The sequence below is a fragment of the Molossus molossus genome, unplaced genomic scaffold (assembly GCF_014108415.1).
Source record: "Molossus molossus isolate mMolMol1 unplaced genomic scaffold, mMolMol1.p scaffold_m16_p_1, whole genome shotgun sequence".
Taxonomy (NCBI): domain Eukaryota; kingdom Metazoa; phylum Chordata; class Mammalia; order Chiroptera; family Molossidae; genus Molossus; species Molossus molossus.
In genome coordinates this window covers 196,752,098-196,774,369 of record NW_023425344.1, presented here as the reverse complement: position 1 = coordinate 196,774,369, position 22,272 = coordinate 196,752,098, and the positions used below count along the sequence as shown (strand labels likewise).

General features: G+C 42.3%; 1 protein-coding gene and 1 non-coding gene across 2 annotated transcripts in view; one reads left to right on the top strand and one right to left on the bottom strand.

Annotated features, from left to right (window-relative positions):
• Positions 1-632: 632 nt before the first annotated feature.
• Positions 633-734, bottom strand: LOC118621636. The gene has a single exon (XR_004957747.1). It is a non-coding gene; the product is annotated as a U6 spliceosomal RNA (small nuclear RNA).
• Positions 735-10,361: 9,627 nt separating this feature from the next.
• MYO1E (myosin IE) overlaps positions 10,362-22,272 on the top strand; it is a 200,584-nt gene continuing 188,673 nt past the window's right edge. Inside the window, exon 1 of the mRNA XM_036269692.1 lies at positions 10,362-10,738. Coding sequence (XP_036125585.1) covers positions 10,736-10,738 — 3 coding nt within the window. The 5' untranslated portion in view covers positions 10,362-10,735. The remainder of the gene's footprint in view (positions 10,739-22,272) is intronic.

Sequence of the window (22,272 nt, the reverse complement as noted above, 5' to 3'; positions counted from 1 at the left end):
ACCACACTATTCTCTGTGTCCATGGACTATGAATATAAGGGTATGAATTCTTTGGTTTATCTCTTCTCATCCCCCTTCCCCATCTCCAAGATGTCAGTCTATTCCATGCCTCCATGCCTTGGGACTTACTTTGTTGATCAATTTATTTTGTTCATTAGATTCCACAAATAAGTTAGATCATGTGATATTTGCCTTTCTCTGACTGGCTTGTTCCACTTAACATAATGATCTCCAGGTCCATCCATGCTGTCTCAAAGGGTAAGAGATCCTTCTTTTTTATAGCTGCATAGTACTCCACTGTGTAAATTTACCACAGCTTTTTTTTTTTTTTTTTTGTGGTACGTGCCCCTAGCAGGAACCAAACCCGGGACTCTCTGGCCCGCAGGCCAACGCTCAATCGCTGAGCCAAACTGGCCAGGGCTACCACAGCTTTTTTATCCACTCATCTACTGGTGGGCACTTGAGCTGTTTCCAAACCTTAGCTATTGTAAATAGCGCTGCTATAATAAACATAGGGATACATATATTCTTTCTGAGTGGTGTTTCTACATACTATTCTTGGTATCTATACTGTTGCTCCACATACATAATATTGTTTGATATACATACTATTCTGTACTTTGCTTTTTTCCCCTAATATGGAACACTTCAGGAGTTCTCATGTCATCCTTATGCAGAGGCCATGCTAATCTTCTCTGTATTGTCCAATTTTAGTATATGTGCTGCCTGAACATTTGTACTTTGCTCTTTTATTTTATTTTACTTTTTTTGTTGATTTTACAGAGAGGAAGGGAGAAAGGGAGAGAGAGAGAGAGAGGAAAACATTGATGAAAGAGAGAAACAATGATTGGTTGCCTCCTGTACACTTGCCCCAACCAGGGATCGAACCCAAAACCTGGGTATGTGCCCTGACTGAGAATCAAACCTGCAACATTTTGGTGTACCAGCCTGGGCTGTACTTTGCTCTTTTAATTTTAACTTAACAAACATCACAAAAATCTTTCCACGTCAGTTCATAGAGAAATTCCTCATTCTGTTTTAAAAGCTCTTTAAAATTTAAAAATAAATTATTTTATGGTGTCTTCTAATGAATTTAACCAGTTCCACTAATGATAAACATTTGGGTTGTTTCCAATCTTTTGCTACGCCAGTGATGCTTTGTAGACATATGTTAAGTTGCATTGTGCATGTACATCTTTGGCTAAATTCCCAAAGGCAGAGTGGCTGGGCCAGAGACTGCAAATGCTGTGATGTTGCTAAAAGGTGTCAAATTGCTTCCCATAGAGCTTTTACCTATTTATACTCCCACCAAAGATATGGAAGAAACCTGTTTCCCCACAGCCTTGCCAATAGAGAGATAGGTGGGAGAGAAATTTAGGAAGGAGTCATTTGGCATCAAAAGCAACAAGAGCCCTGGCCGGTTTGGCTCAGCGTTTGGAGCGTTGGCCTGCGGACCAGAGTCCCGGGTTCGGTTCCTGCTAGGGGCACATACAAAAAACAAAAAAAGCAACAAGAGGACAACTAGATGAAAACTACCAAAGGCACAGACAATATCAGACCAGACATCTCCCCTGAGGCTCACCCAGTCTCTTCCAGAGCTGCCTGGGAACCTCTGTTAACTTCAGCTGAAGCATCAAACAGGGAACTCCCTGAACCCGGAGCCTCGCCTTGGCTTCTCCGTTTCTACCAATGGAATCACTATGTCCTCACGTTTAAAATCTTGTAGGAGAGAGAGTGTATGCAAGTAGACTTCCACTTTTTAGTTTACAAACTATATATTTGTATGCTTTATTCTATAACAAGGAGTGCATACGTCTTTTGTGATTTTAAATCAATGGTAATGCACTTCAGAAAAATTGGAAATCTGGTCACTTTCCCTTGGCTTTTATTTATCCATTCAATCACTTTTTATTCCAGTAGTGTTTTCCCCCTGGCAGGTGCCAAGGGGAATGGTTTTAAATAACTTTATAGAAAAATTTATCAAGAAAAAAATTACTTCTATATCTTTATAAATTATTCCTAAGCATTACCCTCCCCAACCCCAGCCACCACTCTTAATGAAATATTTAAGTAATAGTTATTGGAAAAATAGTTATTGGAACTGGGATACTATTTTAGGGCAAATTTATATATGTAGGATTTATGATAGCTGTGGTGGTATTTTTATGAGCTATAGTGCACTTTTCAGTCCACTGAGCTCCCTTATTTAAGTGCAAATTTATATCCATTTTATTTCCTTTGAAATGAAATTGTACTTAACTTAGAGAAGCTTGTAAATGTTATAGCTGCTTTTAGAATCACATTCTTGGTCAAATATAGATTTCTTTTGTTACCAATGCCTTATCAAAGTACCCGCCTATGGGAAACTATCACAACTTGGTCCCAGTTGGCTGTATTTGGGGATTCCCAGAAGTTTCATACAGTAAAAGGGAGGGTCATATCCTGACGCCCTTGACCTTCGTACGTTCACTTTTATACAGATAAGGACATTACACATTAATGCACCTGGGCAATTGTTCCGACACAGCATCAGGCAAAAAGCCAGGTAACAAAGGAGCATTTTATTGATCTCATGGACAGGCTTCCTGCCAGCTCAGCTCACAGTTCAACTCCGTCTTTGTCAACCTAGCAGCATTTCTTCAACTACGTTCCAACCAAGTTGCGCTTAGCCTCATTGTTTTATTAAAGTTAGTGAAATATGGGGAAAATATAAATGCAAACACCAGTAAACAGAAGTATAGTTCTCATGTACGTAGAACAGTAGAGACAAAGAAGGAGATCATAGGTGTGCAGAAGGTGCTGAGTCTTGAGCCTCAGTAACACCAACTCACACTGAGAGCTGCGTCAGTCACTGTTCTAATCACTTTATAGGACATAGTTTATTGGATTCTCACAATACTATGTGAGAAATAAATGATAGAGGTATATCATTATCTCTGTTTTTACAGATAAGGAAAACAATTCACGATTCATGAGAGGTAAATAGACTCCCCCAAATCAGAAAGCTGCCTTTTACACTTTATTTAAAAAATTTTTTTCTTTATTGATTTTAGAGAGAGATGGAAACATCGATGAGCAGGAACATCGACTGGCCACCTCCTGCATGCCCCCCACTGGGGATCGGGCCCACAACCTGGGCATGTGCCCTGACCGGGAATTGACCGGTACCCCCTTGGTGCATGGGTCGACGCTCAGCCACTGAGCCACACCAACCAGGCACCTTTTAGACTTTAGATGGTCAACTCTGCTAACCTGGGATAGAGAAGCCCAAATTTAAAGAACATCTACTATATTTTGGAATTATAACTTAAGATTATATCTAAGAGACAAGGCACTTTTTATACTATTTGCTATAGGAATTTTGTACTATATTTTACCTCTCGGAAAATAAAAACCTCTCCTTAAAAGACACAAACCTGGTTTTGAAGTTAATACATCTGACAGTGAGATGTATTTTCAGGAACATGTGTATAAAAGTAGGAAGCCCAACCCTAGCTGATTTGGCTCAGCGGTGGGCGCATCGGCCCGTGGACCAAAGGGTCACTGGTTTGATTCCTGATCAAAGGCATGAACTTGGGCTGCAGGTTTGATCCCCAGTTCAGGTCAGGGTCGTGAGGGAGGCAGCCAGTTGATGTGGCTCTCTCACACTGATATTTCTCTCTGTCTCTCTTCCTCCCTTCCTCCCTTCCACTCTATCTAAAAAAATCAATGGAAAAATATCCTCAGGTGAGGATTAACAAAAAACAGACAGAAGTTGGAAGCCCTTGTGTAGCATTTGCTTTTGAAGCACATGCCCAGATGTGCGTGCCCACAACAGTGCCCAGCAAACGTTCGTGGTGGTGGTGAGTGAGACAGGGATGTTTTGGAAACCAGGCTGCCAACATGCCGAGCACAAACACCAAGAGACACTCCACTCAAATAAATCCCCCGTTGATAAGGGGGAGGCTGTGCATGTGTGGGGGCAGGAGATACAGGGGAAATCTCTGTTCTTTTCGTCAATTTCTCTGTGAATCTAAAACTGCTCTAAAAAATAAAATCTATTTTTTAAAAAAGTAAATCCCCCAAGTGTTTGCAACAGGACCTTGAAGAATATGTCATCTTACACACATATACACACCTATGTGTATATACAAATATTTACAGTCATATAGAAACACACTTATAAGTGCACGATAATAAAAGCAAAACATATGTCACATGTTAAATATATAAATACACTAATAGGTGTATAATGATGAAGTTGAAATGACAATGATTGTTGCAGAACCCGTGCGTTGCTTTCTGTCGAAGGGGTGAATGAGACTGCCCCTGCGGCCTCACCAAGACAACTGTGCATAAATTAAGGGCCCAGACAAATACATTTGGCAAACTGCTGAGTGCCCCAAATTTGGAGTGCCTGCCGTGTCCTCCCCCATCAGAGATTGTGTCCCTATTCACCATCTCTCTGTTTTTAAAAAACATCTTATTTATTGGTTTGAGAGAAAGAGAAGGGAGAGATGATAGATAGATAGATAGATAGATAGATAGATAGATAGATAGATAGATAGATAGACAGACAGACAGCAGACAGGTAGATAGAGATCAGTTTGTTGTTCCACTTACTGATGCATTCATTGGCTGATTCTTGTATGCACCCTGACAGGGGATTAAACCCGAAACCTTGAGTATTGGAACAACACTCTAACAACTGGGCTACCCAGCCAGGGCCCTATTCACATCTCTTTTTTAATGGGGCAGTAGCTTTAAGACACCAAACCTGTGTCCACATGTGCTTGGAATGCAGCTGTACACACACCTTGTTCAAGCAGGGCCTTCCATAGGCTTGCTGGTGACCTGTCACCTGGGTGGCGTGGTTTGAATCGTGAGCTGGGTGAGTCAGAGTCTCTCTTTCTTTCTCTCTCTCCCTCCCTTTCTCTCTGCAACTTGATTCAAGAAACTTAGAGGCAAGTTTCCAGTGAGCTGTGGGCAGCACTGCTGAAAGGTAGTGTGGGGGCCTGAGTCAGGATCATGACAAACTAGACACTCTGAAAGCTGAAATTACGGGAGGAGGGGCCACTGTGAGTGACGGAGAAGCTGGAAGAGACGGAGAACACCCATCCATGCGGAGAAGCCGGAAGCTAGACAAGGACTGAGAGCCTGCACAACCCTACCTGCCCCTGTGTTCTGCCTTCCCCGGGCCCCTGGGCATATCTCCTTTTAACATTTTTTTCCCATGAAGCAACCCAGGTGCCTTTTTTTTTTTTTTTTTTAAGTTCTTCTGGTTACTAAAGAGAAACTAAATTGGAACAGCAAACAGCAGAAAAAAAAAGTTTCTGACAATGAAGGATATAAACAAAAACGAAACCAAACAAGACAGAAGTATACAAACACAGGGGTCCAGGGCCATGACGTATAGCGGCAAACAGTCGTTCCATCCAGTAGTCCCCAGGACCTCGGCTTAGGGCGACCCGGTGAGATAATTGATATTTATACAAATGACCTGAGTCAATATTTCCAAAAACACTGAAGCGTGTAGTTTCCTTCAGAAAAATTTTCCTTCAAGTTAAGGAAGTTTTGGTGCTTTAATAAGTAAGGCAAGGTTCATGCAGTTATTTGTTATCTCTTTGTTTTTTGCAAGCGTGTGTGTGTGCTTATGCATGCCTTGCCTTGTTCCAGCAAAGATTAAGGATGACTTATAAGAATACACAAAATCCAAGCAGAGAGCATAACTGACGGGGAAGAAGAAAGACAACCAGGGTGCGGACACAGAGGTAGTGCAGGCCATGCAGATGTATGCAAAGATCACTTCCGTGGGACACTTCAGACCTGGATAGATCCGGGTCTATCCCGGATATCACTCATTATTTAATTATTGTTAAAACTGGAGACAAGTCAGGACTTATCTTCTGGATGTAAAAAATCAAACTGAAACTGGAAGAAAGAAAATATTGGCATAAGTCAGAGAAAAATATTAATACATGTATATAAACTTGCATTTAATAAGCTGAACATTTTCTGTTCCTTTATTTTGGTAAAATAATTGTTACATTATAGCAAAAAAAATGTAATATTAATCAGCATCCTATGACATTGCCTATCCCTTGAAAACTCTCTGCAATATCCTTTTTACAAATCAATTTTAACATATTAAGTGAAGAACAAAGATGTTTAAAGTTGAGTTACGTTCTCTACACAAATGTAATTATGTTCCCTAAAATAGCAAGAATTTTTCCAGGAGTGCTGGTTTGGAGCGGCGTCCAGGGTGTTAATAAGTGTGTTCCTATTCACACTGGACCCACAGTAGGGAATTTCTTCGGATGCACATTCCTACCACAGCGTCTCTGCTTAGAAGTAAGAGTTTGGGCTTCAGAGTCAGGCAAACAGATAGACCTGATGTATAGTAGCTGAGTGATAGCTTGGGCAAGTTACTGTAAACTCTCTAGTTTCTTAACTACGAAAAAAAGTTAGTAGGGTTGTATGGAAGATTAAATAAGATATTGTACAGGAAGCACTTAGCTAAGTAGCTGATACCTACTGAACCTAATACATGATGCCTGTTCTAATAGAACTGATGACCCGGGACATTTCACACTGATGTGATACAAGTCTCTCTTTCCTCGGTGTCTTGTTAAAGATCTCTGGCCTCCTTACCTCAATACCACATTTTTCTTTGTGTTATTGTGAATGTATTCTGATGTTCTTTTTAAAAAAATCCTCACCCAAGAATACCTTTTTTTCCATTTATCTTCAGATAGAGTTGGGAAGAGAGAGAGAGAGAAGAAACATCGATGTGAGAGAGACATATCAACTGGTTGCCTCCCGCACAATCTCGACCAAGGCTGGGGACTAACCACAACCGAGGTACATGCCCTTGACTGGAATTGAACCCGAGACTCTTTGGTCTGCGGGCCAACGCTGAGCCAAACCGGCCAGGGCTCTGATGTTCTTTTATGGTACTGAATGGAAAGGAATTTCATTGCCTTACATAATCTTCTTACTGATTGTTTTCCAAATCGTATAAGCCGTGGTTTTTCTTTTTCACTGACAGATTCATATGGGAAATTGTGCTTCGTATCATCTTGATATTTTTCTTTTTTCCTTTTCATGCAGCCCCAGCTAAATTCAGTTAATCATGCCAACAAATGTATGAAGTCTCATCTGACTAGCTCCATCATGTGTCTGGAATGAGTTCTACAACTGTAAAGCTGATTTCCCTTCATTGCTACTATGACCTCGAATAAGAATAAATATCTGGTAACATATTACTGAGTCCTCTGAAAAATAAGTGTAAATCAAGAAAGTTGAAAATATTTCATTTTAAAAAGTGAGAATTTGAGGGGGGTGAGTTTGGTAAAAAATCTAGGGTATCCATAATGTATCATTCAAACTAGATCTTTTGGGGAATGCAAGAGAGGTAGAGTTCATTATTTCACTGAGCAAAAGGCATAAACCAGGACCCTCCCAGGTAAACCAGAACATACCATCACCCTGGCCAAAACTGACAATGCACCTCCCTAAGATGGGAATGTAATAAGGTAGGCTTAAAGGGATCCTCCAAGAAATTACAGGTTCTACCAAATGATCACACACTATGTTCTATGTTCAGACTGAATTAGTGGGTTCTGTTTTGAGAATCCAAGCTGAACTTCTGCCCTCATACTATCAGACTTGGTTCTAATCCCAACCCCTGAAGAAAACACAGTAATGGACACAAGACCCACGGAGGCATAACCAACATGACCCAGAGCTGTGGGTTCTAAGGTTTTGGCATTTACGGCACCTTTGAGAGTTTGATGAAAGCAATTAACTCTCCCTAAAGGAAAAGGGCACACACACAGCCCTGCCACTTGGCATGCAACCCAGAGGGCCACGGTCTGTCTGGTCTCACCCAGGGACCCAGGTCTGAATCTCTAACCGAGGAACACATAGTATGAGTGAAGGGGAAAAGGAACCAACTTTTGTTGACCATCTTTACACAAATGTCACTTCATAGTCATAGCAATTATTTTACAGATAAGGGAACTGAAGTTCAGAAAATTCAGATCTCACAGCTAGTTAAATAGAAAAGGCAAACTTCAAATTCAGGCTTTTGGGTCACTAAGTCTCATAATCTAAGTACTCCTTAGGTATAAAAATTAATATATTTTTATATTTCAATCTGGAAAGAAATGTTATTACAAAAATCATGAAAAACAAATAGAGCCTAGATCTTCATTAAAGTCCTACCTATTAGAGTTAGTAATGTGTCTTGAAACTGGAAAGAGATTACTAGGGCAAATAAAAGTAAGCATTTAAAAAAAATCTCGACCAACAAATAGTGTCAAGGTAGTTTCAGGTAAATCCAAAATTGATTAAGCTGTTCATAGATTATTAAGTGTTTTTCAGTGTCTCATTATATCCCTGGGTTAACCTTGGGGAAAACAACTACGTCTTGACCTGTATCACTTCAAGCCCATGTCTATCCAGCTACTGATCAGGGTGGACCATGATGGCACCGGCAATGTGTTATTTTCAGCCTAAGTGGTGTTTCTTGTGTTGGTGAGCTCAAACTTCCCTCTTGGTCACCTCTGGTCATTAGTTCCTAAAATGCCTGATTGTATTCTGAAGCTGATGTGCCCCTAAGACATGACATCAGATTTACCTGAGAACTTGGTGAATCACATCTGTATATACCTAACAATGCCTAGTATATAGTGAGTGCTCAACAGATGTCTCTCTGTTTCCTTTATAGTCTATGTACGACAGACCACTGCCAGATGAATGTTCTAACCTAAGCTATAGCTCCGAATGGCAGTTCCTCCCACAAAACAACTGCTACTTCTCATTATATTTGCACTTTTCCCGTAATTATTTATTGTTTTAAAATTTATCTTCTCTCTCCCTTAATCTAAAATCATAAGCTCAGTGGAGGCAGAATCCATTATACTCACAGTTGCTGTGCTAACCCATACAGTAGGCATTCAGTTATATCTACTGCCGAACTGTGTGGATGATTACTACAAGAATTTTGTCAACATGATTTTTTTTTCAATTTTTAAAATAAAGATATTGCACACCATAAATACACCCTTTTAAAATGTAGAATTCAGTGATTTTTAGTATATATACAAAGTTGTGCAATCATCACTACTATCTAATTCCAGAATATTTTCATTGCCCCAGTAAGAAGACGCATACCCTGTAGCAGTTACCCCTATCCTCCCCTCCTCTCAGCCCCTGCCAATCACTAATTTACTTTGTCTCCATCGATTTCCCCCATTCTCTACTTTCATATAAGTGGAATCATATAATATGCAGTCTTTTGTGCATGGCTTCTTTCACTTAACATGTTTTCACGGTTTATCCATGTTGTAGCATGTATTAGTAGTTCCTTCCTTTTTAATGGCCAAGTAATATTCCATTGTAGGGATATATTGCATTTTGTTTACCATTCTAGACAATATAATTTTAAACATCCATTCCAACTTTAGGATCCTATAATCAAGTGAATGGCCACCACCACAGTTCTAAAGTAAACCAGTAAATCATTATGCTTCATTGTTTTCCTGTGCCCTGAAGTTTTCAAATCTTACCACAGACCCCAGGAGCAAAATCCAGTTATAATCCACCAAGTTTAATTCCTGAACCCTTAAAACACTAAAATCAGACTCCTACCTTTATTTCAGGATTCTGCTCTCCTCACTGCCCACCTGATTTCTTGAAACTCCCCATTCCAGAATAATGTACTTCTACAGTTCTGATTGTCCTGCTAATTGCTCTCAACAGAATCGGTAGACTGAGGTTGGATGGTGCGTGTTCCCCACTTCTCTCTCCCGTTTCTGCTCACTGAATGTGCAGCTTCGTCAAAACGTCCAAAAAAAAAAAAAAAAAAAAGTCTTCCTTTGTTTTCCAAGGAAATTCAGGTAAAAGGAGGGGTGGGGGCAATGGTATTTTTGACTTTCCTCACAATCCAGACGTTGGAAAGAAAAAGGATTTCCTTTGGGCTGCTGCCACGACTCTGATCTTTTATGCTGATAAAATATTTCCTTCTAAAGAAAAAAGTTATGGGAAAATCATACCACTTCAGCTTGGAAGCTACACCTACTCTAACTTTCGCGTTAAAAAGAGTTGGGGCGGGGGTGATGGGGTAGAGGTTTACTTCTCTTTCACAGTTTTCTTCCTGACAGTTCAAGTCTGGCAACCGGGAGCGAGCTGGGTCAGCAGCGCTGTTCCGAGGCTGGCGTGGAGGAGAACTACAGGATCCAGAGGTCTTTGGAAACTCCAACAGCTCCAAGCTTGTTGGCTACTACGGTTTCCCTAAGGAGTGACGCTGTGAAAACAAACCCTGATTGGTCAGGCCTGAACTGAATTCTCCATTTATGGACAGATTGCCCAGCCCGAGCCGAGACTCAGCCAGAGGAGTACGGAGTAAGTGGCCGAAGAAAGAGGAGCGAGGCAGGGCAGCTAGGAAGACGCGCGAAGAGCATCTGACTCATCTAGGCGGGCGGCGAGCGCCCGGTCCGAGTGGACCCCAGCCCTTGGCAGCATGCGCCCCCATTGCTAAGTAGCCTCCCTGTCGCCCTCACCTAGCGCCGCCGATCCCGCCTGGATGGAGTCCCCCTAGGGTTCCCATTGGCTCCTGTGAGTGCTTGGGTGTCGAGAGCCCGTTTTTGGCGAAGGGAACCAACTTTTGAAGTTCGCCCAGGAGACTGCGTTCCAGCAGCCCCAGCTCCCCGGCAGGCGGACCGGCAAAGGCGCTACAGCGGTGCGAGTCACCATGGTGAGTTGGCCGCGCAGCGTCCCAGGACGCTTGACCCTGGGCTGGGACAGGAAGCCCCGCGCCGGGCACCCACCTTGGGCGCCCTGCCCAGGCCAGGGGTGGAGAAGGTGGACGCCGGAGTCGGCACGTCGCGATCTCTTATTTCCTGCTGCTTTCCTTAACCCAGGGCTGGGGAGAGGGAGCGAGAGGCCAAGGAAAACTTTCTTTTAAGTCGGTTTCGGCGTCGCGAAACTTTTTGTGGCCGGGTTGCGATGGCTGCCAGCTGTCGGAAGCCAGAGTGTGGGGCGATGTGTGTTCAGGGGCACGGCCCTCGGAGGGGTCCCTTTCTTCCTACTGGGCAGACGGGGCGGCCGCCTGTGCTCCTCTGGTCCCGCCGGCCGGGGCGCGGATCGCCGGCACGTTGGCGCGGGAGCCGGCCGGCTGCGCCCCTCAGTCCGCGCGCCCCTCCCACCCGCGGGCACCGGTGCGGGCTGCCTCCCTCTCCCCTCCGCCCGGCCGCCGGCGCTCGGCTCGCTGGCGGGGCCCGCGCGGGCCGCACAAAGGCCGGGGGTGGAGGGGGGGCGCCAGGTAGGGCAAGCACCTGGCGGAGGGCAGGCGCCCGAGAGCGAAAGTGACCGGGTGCAGCTCCGAGCTCTGCCGGCCCCGAGGGTCTGCGCTCCAGAGGCGAAGTAAACACCCCCGCCCCACTCCCACCCCTTCCCCGGTGCGAGGGGACTGGCCCTTTTCGGGTGTACCGTGAACGGTTCGCACCGGAGGAAGTGGAGGTTTTTGTTCCTTTTCCGTTGGCACTTTGGGAATACCTGGAAGTGGCCGGCTTTTTCTCTCACTCGGTTTTGACTCTTCCTCCTTTGCCCCAACTCCCCGCCCCAGCCACCCCGCCCCCAACAACCTTGGCCGCACCCCTTGGGCTTCGGTGTACTTTACTTGCCCGGGCACCGAAGCTAGGGCTCTGTTTTGAAGCGACTGGCAGTCCGTCCGAACGATGAAGTTCTACTGCAGGGCTTCATAGTTTCCACACTCGTCTCTTCAAACAATCCTGCTTAGGTGGACGAACTGGTCCTCTTCTGGTTGGTTTGGTTTTTAATGACTGTGAAAGTGGAGCTAAGTCACAATGATAACCAGCACAGCACTAACTGAACAATCTACCCGCCTGAGGGGCATGGAGCTGAGGCCCATCGGAACCTACACACAAAACTCTAAAGAAGCCCTTGACCCAGGGCTGTTTGTTCAAAAGCATAATTAAAAACAAACAAAATATTTCAAAGGACAGCCTCGGCCAAAGATTTTTTTTTTTTATGTAGTTCCAAATTATATCACCTTTGCCCCCACCGAAGAAGGCACTTGATCTGTAAATACATTTCCTCTTTTCAGTTTTAGGGTGTAAGAAGTCAGTCTGCCCCACATTATTTTTGGAACACCTATAGAGAACCATTTGCTTATGCTGAGTGTGTCTGGGTGGGGCTACCTAATTGGGCCACTGCCTAATTGGCCACTTGAACTTAAGCAATATGATAGTCCTGGTAGTTTAGAATTGCTATAATTATTTTTCATGGCTTAATAGTTGTAAAAAAAGAAAAAGAAGAAAGTGTGTTTTTGTCAAGAGCTTAAAGAATCTTACTGAATACTCGAAAAAGTGGTACCTTGAGAAAATTCACTTTCCTTTAGTTAACTTATTTTTCATCTAGGCAGGCCAAAAACTAGTCTAGGATACTTTTTTGGTGACTTCAGAAATTTGGTGCTTAATTCGCCCTGCAGCTGTTGAAATAGATGATCAGTCAAATGGACGCAAAGGAGAATGTTGAGGAAGAGTAGTTTCAGAGTTGTGCATGTCTATCGGAGGACAGGGCGGGACTTACCTATCGGATGGCTTCCCTGCCAACAGCACAGATGGCCATGTTGTGAGCTGCCCGGAGACTATCAGTGCATCAGATACGGTTGCTGAGGCCACAATTCCCTGACAGAAAAGTTGAAACAGCTGGCTGTCCTGAAATAGGAGATGCGCCGTTGCTCGAACTTCTGGATCTAGAGTAATTTGGCAAATTTTCAACAAATCATTTCTTTACTGGCTTGAAAAAATAAATTTGTGCAGTAGGTGGGTGAAGTTGCCTTAGAACAGAGCACCAGCCTCTTAAATAGGCAGCAACCTGTGTTATGATGTTTACTGTTTGTATACGACCCCTTTGAGCCAAAGAAGGCTTCATATCTGTTTGGGTCTGTCCAGCTGCATCCCTCAGCTGCTTAGAACAGGAAGAGAAGGGGCATTGCCTTCCGGGGGTGTGCCTGAGGGTTAACATGGAGAATATAACTTATCAGGCCCCTGGCTGGGGTATAAGGAGAGCACCTGTACTGTGGATGTCTGTGTGTGTGTGTGGTCTTTTAGGAAGTCTGGCAGCTCTCCATTAGGAAGGCTGTCCACCTGTACCGAAGGCCCAACCACGACGCATTCAGCTATGACTCATAAGGAAGATATTGCCATCTTCTGACTTATGAACACACCATACAGTTTTTATTTACCTGACATCTTCCTTCTGAAAACTCACTTTGAGACACTTTTCTCCATCTTTGGAGAACCAAGAACACTACTGCCAGGCAATAGAAATTTTTAGGAGACTTGAAGAACTGAAAAATAAAAATCTCTGCTATATAATTTAGTGTACACTAGTTAGGAGGGTACAGCAATCTCTTCTGACTTTAATTAAAGTCAAGGGTTCAATTTTTTAATTTAAAAATGTAAGGTTTCCTTCATAGAATCTGGCTTTATCATCGTCCACAAAGGAAGCTCTGCTTTTGTGGCCATGACCAGTTTGGGCTGCTGATGGACCGGAATCCATGTCTGTAACTCTGCTGGATACTTTGGACCCAGAAATTAGGATTCATAGATCTTCCGTGACTTAGACTGAAATATCTGAGTAATCTGAATTGGCCATCACCTCAGAATATATTCAAAATATGTTTCCTTGTCCTTACTTGCATATTACTAGTGAGTAAACTGCAGATGTTACACATAAAAATACACAGAATAGCGCTGGCTGGTTTGGCTCAGCAGTGGAGTGTCGGCCCGTGGATCAACGAGTAGCCCGTTCAGTTCTGGCCAAGGGCACGTACTTGGGTTTGATTTGTCCCCAGCCCTGGTCAGGGTCGTGCGGGAGGCAACCAGTCTGTGTGTCTCTCTCATATCAATGTTTCTCTCTCGCTCCCTTTCTCTCCCTCTCTCCCCCTCCCACTCTATCTGAAGATAAATAGAAAAATACCCTCAGATGAGGATTAAAAAAAAATTTTTTTTTAAATACACAGAATATACTTATAAACTTATAAATATGATAGCTGATTACAAAGTAGGTAAGTTCCTTTGGGTCTTGAAGGCATGCCATGTATTTAGAAAGTCTGGAATTCAAATATTTTCTGTGGGAAGGTGACCTCGTCCATCCCCACTGATTAGTTTATCAGATTGCTAAGTAGTTTCCTGGCCGAAACAACACAATACGACAAAACAAAACCAGAAAGAATGGGATAAAGTACAAACAAGTGTTGATGGAGGCAGAGGGATTAGGGAAAGAGCTGGAGTCCAGGACATTATCCAGGGACGAGTGTGGGTGGGCCAGCCTAGTGGGAGATGTTTGGCCAGCCCAGGGCATGGAGTGGGGCAGCGGATGGAGAGGGGTGGAAAAGTGGAGGAAGCAGACATTTGTAGAAGCTGAAAGCCACCTCCTCTACCATTTTGCCCGGACTCCAGCTCTATCAGTGGCTGCAAACTGAGCTGTCTAGGGAGGCCAGGATAGTTTTTGATGGAGTGAGGTTGGCCTCTAGAGAGTAAATATGAAACATGCCCCATTTAAACAGGCACCATTACTTGAGGCTAGGCCATGGTTATTTTGACCATATTACCAAATTATCTTTTTTTTTGAAGAGCAGCTGAAAATCCAGATTTTAATGCCAGGCCGGCCAATTTTTCAGTGTTCCGATCATCACTAGGAGGCCAAACACCTGCAGGTCAGCTGTTTGCAGCCATTCCGTTGTAAATCTCAAAGTGGTGGCCTGTGAACCACAGTGCTTTCTTCTTACTCACCAGCAGAAGCGTCTAAACTTTAACCACATACCCAGTAATAGTGTTAGATTTTTACTGATACATCCACACCTTCCCACTGGGTTTTCCTTGAGAGCGAGTTAGTACCTGGGCCTGTGGCATCTCTAAGCTATTCAACAGGGAACATCAGCATCCAGCTGCTACTATTTGGAGCTATCTAAACACCGGTGAGAGTTCTGGGAGTGGTGGAAATTACACTGAACCTCTCTTAACCCATCAACTTCCTCCTCCAGTGAAAACAGTCAGCTCCCCAATATTGTAGGATGCACCTCTTTTATTAGTCTTTTCCCAATTGAATCTCATGAATATGAGGTCTGTTTCAGGGGTTATTCTTGGGGCTAGATAATGAGCATTTTGGTAAATATGACTTGGAATGTGACTTTTTGCTCCTTATTTAGTGTTAATGTCATGAACTCATGTGAGACTAAATGAAAGAGAGCATGTGGGACTTTGCATTTCCTAATGAGCAGAGGATTGAGTCTTATTACTCTGTGGGAAGTTCTGAAGGCTCTTTTTATCGGCTTCAAAAAACAGAGATATTTTGCCCAGTTAGTTTGAGCATGTCCCATGCACCAAAAGGTTGTGGATTCGATCCCTGGTCAGGGCACATACTTAGGTTGTGAGTTCGATCTCTGGTCGGGGTGCATACGAAAGGCAACCAATTGAGGTTTCCCCTTCATTGATGTTTCTTTCTCTCTCCCTTCCTCTCTCTTTAAAAATGAATAAAACATATCCTTGGGTGAAGATTTAAAAAAATAAAAAAACAGAAATATTTTGAAACCTCTGTACATGTGCAGGGCATTATGAACTTCATGATGGCATGTATAGAAATTACGTGCAGTCATCATTTTTCCGAGTTTGAGTCATCTATTATTTTTTTGCAAAGATGCAACAACTTATGTTTTTATTAATATGTGATGAAGATGAGTTTCTTGTTGGTGAGTTCTTAATTTTTTTTAACCTTGCTGAGACTTAATATTTAAGAGCAAATTAGGGGTTAAAGGTTAAATGCCAAAGGTATTAAAAATAAACATCTCAGCCTTATAAGCACATTCTGTAATAATGGTAAACAGATTATGTTTTGAATTTCAACTTCAGAATTTATTTGGCAGAGACTAAAGGTTTGGGGGCATCCTAGCAAAGTATTTTTTTAAACATCTTTATGACAGCTACAATTGAGGAGAGAGCTCAGAAGAGTCTTTCCTACCATAGTGACGTTGGCTTTGGCCAACGGAGGAACTTACACTGGACGCCTGTTAGCCTTCTTTCTGAGTTGCTGCCATGAGAACAATGTCATTAACATGGTTCAAAGCACTTTAGAATGGTCACTTTTAAAAATGCTGGTTGTGTTTTGTTTTTTACTTCCTTGATGACCTAAAATGTTTGTGTCCAGCCTGATCACCCATCTAACTCACCAGAATTAGCGCCAGGTTTGTCTGAGCTGTTTCTGGAAGTTACGATCTGCCTCAGTGGAGGCAAAGTCGGCCCTACTGACGATGTCACACAGAACAGGCTGGGGAGGCCAAAAAGGAGGTGGCTTTTTCCAGGAATAAGTCTAGGAACTGCTCGGAAGGGGCCACACTGTCTTGCATGTTCTGAGTTTGATGTGTTAGTTAAAAATTCACTCATATTATAATGATATGCTGCATTGTAACAAGTAAAACACACGCCAAATGTAGAAAGCCCAGAAGAGAACTTAAGAATTCTGTCCTCAACTTCACAGAGGTCAGAGGCGTTAGAGCTAGATTTTGGCCGAGCTGGTACCGGTTTCCCACCAAACCACGATGGTGGATTAGGGTCTGTTTCCTTAGTCTAGACATGACCAGGTAATTTTCTTTCCGGGACCATTCAGAAATGCCTGCTTGGAGATAGAAAATTGTTACTTATTTTTGATTCATTACTAGATTAACTTTTTAAAAATTAAAGGAAATATGTAAGAATAATTCACCCATAATAACACTACCCTAATGGTATTGTTTCCATGTCTTTGTGTTTCTTTCTAGTCTATCCAAAGCACATCATTTTATGTAGTTGTAACTATAGGGCAAATAAACAATATGTGCTCTGTATTTTTCCACTTATTTTGTAAATCCTTTTCCTTAGTAAGCATATTTATCATATTTTGGTGGTGGTATAATAATCCTATGTCACCTGATTACCCAATCTGAGTCATAACTGTACAGAGACTTCTCCAGCTTTGGACAGCGTCGTTGTGTGCTGTGTTGGCAAGAGTTCCTCCTGCACCAGCTAGAGCTGCTCTGGTCAGTAATGTGCTGCTCGGCCCCCTGTCCCTCCTCAGACATGGAGCCCATCTTTGGTGTAGAGTCTGGAGCAAGACAGGCAGTTTTGGGATACACTACACACTCCCAAGTCCTGGCCCAAAGGTGGGAACTGTTGGTGCTGCCTCTAGATGATGGTGTTGGCCAGCAAACGTGTGACACCAGTGGGCGCTCAAGCCTCTGGCTCCGACTTGGCAGATAGGAGTGGTCTTGTCAGAGGACGTAAGTGGTTGGAGATGGAGAGCTTTGGTACTAAGGCGGAGAAGACACAGCAGCTACCAAGGAGGTTAGCATACATGCTTGATATGTAAGCATTCTTACCAAATACGATGGCAACCACTGGGAGACCCAGCGTGAATGAAGTACTGCCTCTGCTTACCATGAGCTCACAGTCTAGTGGGGAAAGAGCAAAGGTTTTCATAGGAGTAATTTTGTTTCATTCTTGCACCAGTGATGGTTTTTGTTGCCATTTCATGGGTAAAAACAAAACAAAACAAAACAAAAACTGAAGTCTAGCCAGGTAAAGAGAATTGCACTGAGCCGTACTGTGTGTACATAATGAACCAAGCCTGCTAACTTTATGCTCTTTCAAAAGCAATTTATTATTTCTAAAGTTGAAATTCTGAGTCCAAGTATCTGTGTAACACTTCACCATTTCACATACTCCTGAGGGAAGGCAAGCTTGATTTAAAAAGTCATCTATTTTAGCTCTTTTTACTCAATAATACCAGGGTGGGGTAATTTAGACCTAACAGCATTGTCTATTATGACTAGTAACGGTCGGGTTTTAATTTCCTTGTTTTGGGGCTTTGCATATTACAGTTTGGGGACTAGATGACATCACACTGGAAACAAGCATGAAATGAAAGTCATGCTAGAAAGCTCTTTGATCTCAATTAGATTTAAAAGATTAAAAAAAATAATAAGGGAAATGAGATAACCACAAGAAATTCGGCCAGTTAGTTCATATATACATGAAAGAAAACAAGTAGAATATATCATTAGTCTCTTACTAATTTAATTGGCGTGACCGGCACTTGTTGTTGACAGTAGTTTAGTATAGTATTACCTGGTAACAGTAATGTGTAGAAGCAAGATTTAACATGGATCGCCATGTTTTGGACAGTATCATTGTCTGATTTTGAGGAATTTTCAACAACAACAAAAATATAAGGTTGTTTTCAGTGTCCCCAAGTAGATGCAGACCTTGGTGACAGGAAATTTTGGATTTGAATGTCATAGCATCCATTAAACTGTTTTAGGGTGTAAGGAAAGACAGCTTCCTCCAAAACTTGGGAATGTGCTGATTCAGAATTATGTCTGCAAAATGATAGCAGTTCGCCTTTCCCCCGTCGGATTGTCGGAGATTTCTAATATTTGCAGGTGTCCTGAGGTCCTTTGGAAACATGTTGGAAGCTATTGACCTGTTCCTTGATAGTGTTTGTTAATAGCAAAAACAAACAAAAGGGATACATTTAAATGTCTATTGGTAGAGAAATGCATAAAGATGTGACTTATTGATAATAGAGTATCGATATGGATAGATCTCACAAAGATAGTGTTTGGTGGAGAAGCAAGTTGTAGAAAGATGCATATAATATAAAACCATTTAAGAAAAAAATTAGGGGAGGGGATTTGGGGGACTGAGTGAAAAAGGTGAAGGGATTGAAAAGTACAGATTGGTAGTTACAAAATAGTCCCAGGGGTATAAAGTACAGTAGGGAATATAGTCAATAATATTGTAATAACTATGTATAGTGCCAGGTGGTTACTGGAAATATTAGGGGACCACTTTGTCAAGTACATGATTGTCTAACCACTATGCTGTACACCTGAAACTAGGACAAATAAAACTAAAAAAAAAACAAGAAAGAAAAAATTTCAAAACACAAAAGAAGACTGTATATGTTTGGGGATATATATTCATATATGTATATACTTATGTGTATAGTCTTTTCAAAATATTCAGTGGACTAGAAAGATACCCAGTTCAAGCTGCTGAAGGGGGAAGGAGAAAGGCAAGAGGACCAGTTGGTGGACTGACTTTAATGTAATTAGTACTGTTTTATTTGCTTTATATTTTTAAAAATCCAGTGTATGTGATAAAATAGTATCATTCATTCTGGGCAGTGTGAACATAGACATTTGTGTTGTTCTCCAAAGTTTGTTTTTTTTTTTTAAATTTTTTTACTTATTGATTTTAGGGAGAGAGAGAGAGAGACATTGATGAGAAAGAACATCAATCGGCCGCCTCCCACACGCCCCCACTGGGGATCAGGCCCACAGCCCGGGCATGTGCCCTGATAGGGATTCAAACCCGTGAACTCTTGGTCCCCACTCAGCCACTGAGCTACACTTGCTGGGATGTTCTCCATACTTTCAATACCTTTTTCCAATTAAGAAGAAAAAACACATAAACATACAATTCTTCATATAATTTTAGGAGGTACATAAACTTCCAAAGCCTATACGATGTTCTTCCAAAAGCTGTAGCGAACATTGCCTTGAGATGAATACTAGGGAGTATGTTCAGTTTTGGATCTATGTCATGTTATTTTATTGGGAGTTGAATATAATCAAACCAATAGTTAAGTCCCATTGAGTGTTACGTAAAGTGTCATTAGTGGTTACGCCCCAGGAGGTTCAGCACATCTTAGCATCTTTTAGTCATCTTTTCTTACCCTATTGTGCCTGTTAGCTTTTAGTATAACAAGCCATCCCAAACTTGGTGGCGTAACTAATAAACATTTATTATTTCCTATGATTTTGTGCATCAGCTGAACAGTTCTGGGCTGTTCAGATCCCTGTGGTCAGCTGGTGGCTTGGCTGGGGATGGAGGATCTAGGATGACCTCACTCACTTATGTGATAGTTGGCACAATTTCAGTTGGGGCAATAGAGATGACTTGGCCCTGTATCTCTTGTCACAACAGGCTAGTCCTGGCTTATTTACATAGCAGTGGTCGTAGAGTTCCCAAGCACAGCAAAAGAGAAAGCAAGTCCCACTGCACAAGCATCTTTTAAACCTCTGCTTGCATCATGCTTGCTGTTGTCCCATTGGCCAAGGCAGATCACATGGGACAGGAAGACCTGGAGGCTCAGATGCAGTTCTCCACCCCCAGCCTTCTCCTTCAGCTTGCCTTGGTTGGGGGAATACACTGAGGCAGGGATAGATTCAGTGGCAGCACCAGTTTTCCCTAGCTGACCCTCAGAGCCCCTGTGTATGATGGAAGCTCCCATGGTTCCTGAAACGTCCAAGGCAGTTTTCCCAAAGAATGAGGCATTGGAGCTGCAGTTTTGTAATTGCAGAATGGAGACTCAGTGTGATTTTTAAATCAGTTTTTGTTGGGGGGAAAAGTAAAAGCAGAAGCAAACAAGAAGAAGAAAATTCATTTCTATCTGTTAATGGGAGCTTTGTGAAAATAACAAACATTTTATAATTAAGTCCAAACTGAGACAGCAGTGAATCATGCCAAACAAGACGGGGCTACATGGCCTGTTGGACATAAGGGTGGAATAATACTGCTGGAGCAGGTGGGGACAATACCGCTCATTGCCTAATTCTCTCTTTTCAGCCAGCACTGAGCTAGCTGTTCATGGCAGGGGTGGGGAGCTTTTTTTCTGCCAAGGGCCATTTGGATATTTATAACATTATTCGTGGGCCCTACAAAATTATCAACTTAAAAATTAGCCTGGCCCTGGCCGGTTTGGCACAGTGGTTGGAGCGTCGGCCCACAGACCAGAGAATCCCGGGTTTGGTTCCTACTAAGGGCATGTACCTTGGTTGCAGTTTGTCCCTGGCCCTGGTTGGGGTCATGTGGGTCGCAACCAGTCGATGTGTCTCTCACATCAATGTTTCTCTCTCTCTCAAAAAACAAACAAACAAACAAAATTAGCCTGCTGTATTTGGTGAAGCTGTGATGTATTGATTTTGGGAGCCGGACTTTCCCCACCCCTGAGAGAAAGATATTCCTCTCACACACAAAAATACTTTTTTTGTCTTGGTTGAAAGTCATGTCTTTTGGACTGTAAGCTGGTTTCCCAAAATAACAGTGTGTCAATTCCATATTCTGGGCGCCACACTGTGCTATTATCCTCAACAGGATGTAAATGGAATAGGATGAATTTAGCTTTCTGCTCAGGTCTCAAAAAATCCATTAACTTCTGGCTCTTTCACTTTGACTTTCTCCGTCTCGCTTTTTAAATGAAAAATATTAAAACTAGACAAATGGGGAGAAAACTCATCCCCCAACTTTGACAGTTGAAAACTCAGGGCCAATCTTATTTTCTCCATTTTGTTATTTGGTGAATCACATTGATTGATTTGTGGATGTTGAACCATCCTTGCATCCCTGAAATAAATCCCACTTGATCATGGTGTATCATCCTTTAATGTATTATTGAATTTGGTTTGCTGGTGTTTTGTTGAGGATTTTTGCATCTATGTTCATCAGAGGTTCATCCGAGATGTTGGCCTGAGATTTTCTTGTGGTGTCCTTGTCTGGTTTTGGTGTCAGGGTAATGCTGGCCTTGTAAAATGAGTTTGGAAGCATTCCCTCCTCTTCTTTTTTTTTTTTTTTGGAAGAGCCTGAGAAGCATTAGTATTAATTCTTCTTTAAATATTTGGTAGAATTCACCCTTGAAGCCATCTGGTCCTGGACTTTCTTTATTGGGAGATTTTTGATTAGTGATCCAATCTCCTTACTAGTGATTGGTCTGTTCAGATTTTCTATTCCTTCATGATTTAGTCTTGGTAGGTTGTATATTTCCAGAAGTTGATCTATTTTTTCTAGGTTGACTAATTTGTTCCATATAATTGTTCCAATCTTGTTTTCTCTCTTTTCACCATCCCTTGGTTTATTCCAAAGCAAATGCTACATATCATATAATTTCATCCTCTGTCCATATTACATTGGCTTTTAAATAAAGCAAAACTCTGCTCTTGGCACCAACTACTCTTTGGGCAGGAAAAAGAGGTGTGTCTCGGAGAATCAAAGCAAGTAGCTTCCCTTTGATTTTTAACAGTAAAGGCTTTTGTTTTACAGAATAATGTAGACAACTTTAGTCACTGGGTGGACTTCTTAAAGTTTGGTACAGTCTCTTCCACAGGAGTCTCTGGAAGTGATATCTTGACATCTGTTGTCTTGGTGTGCAGGACACGGGTGGCTTCCC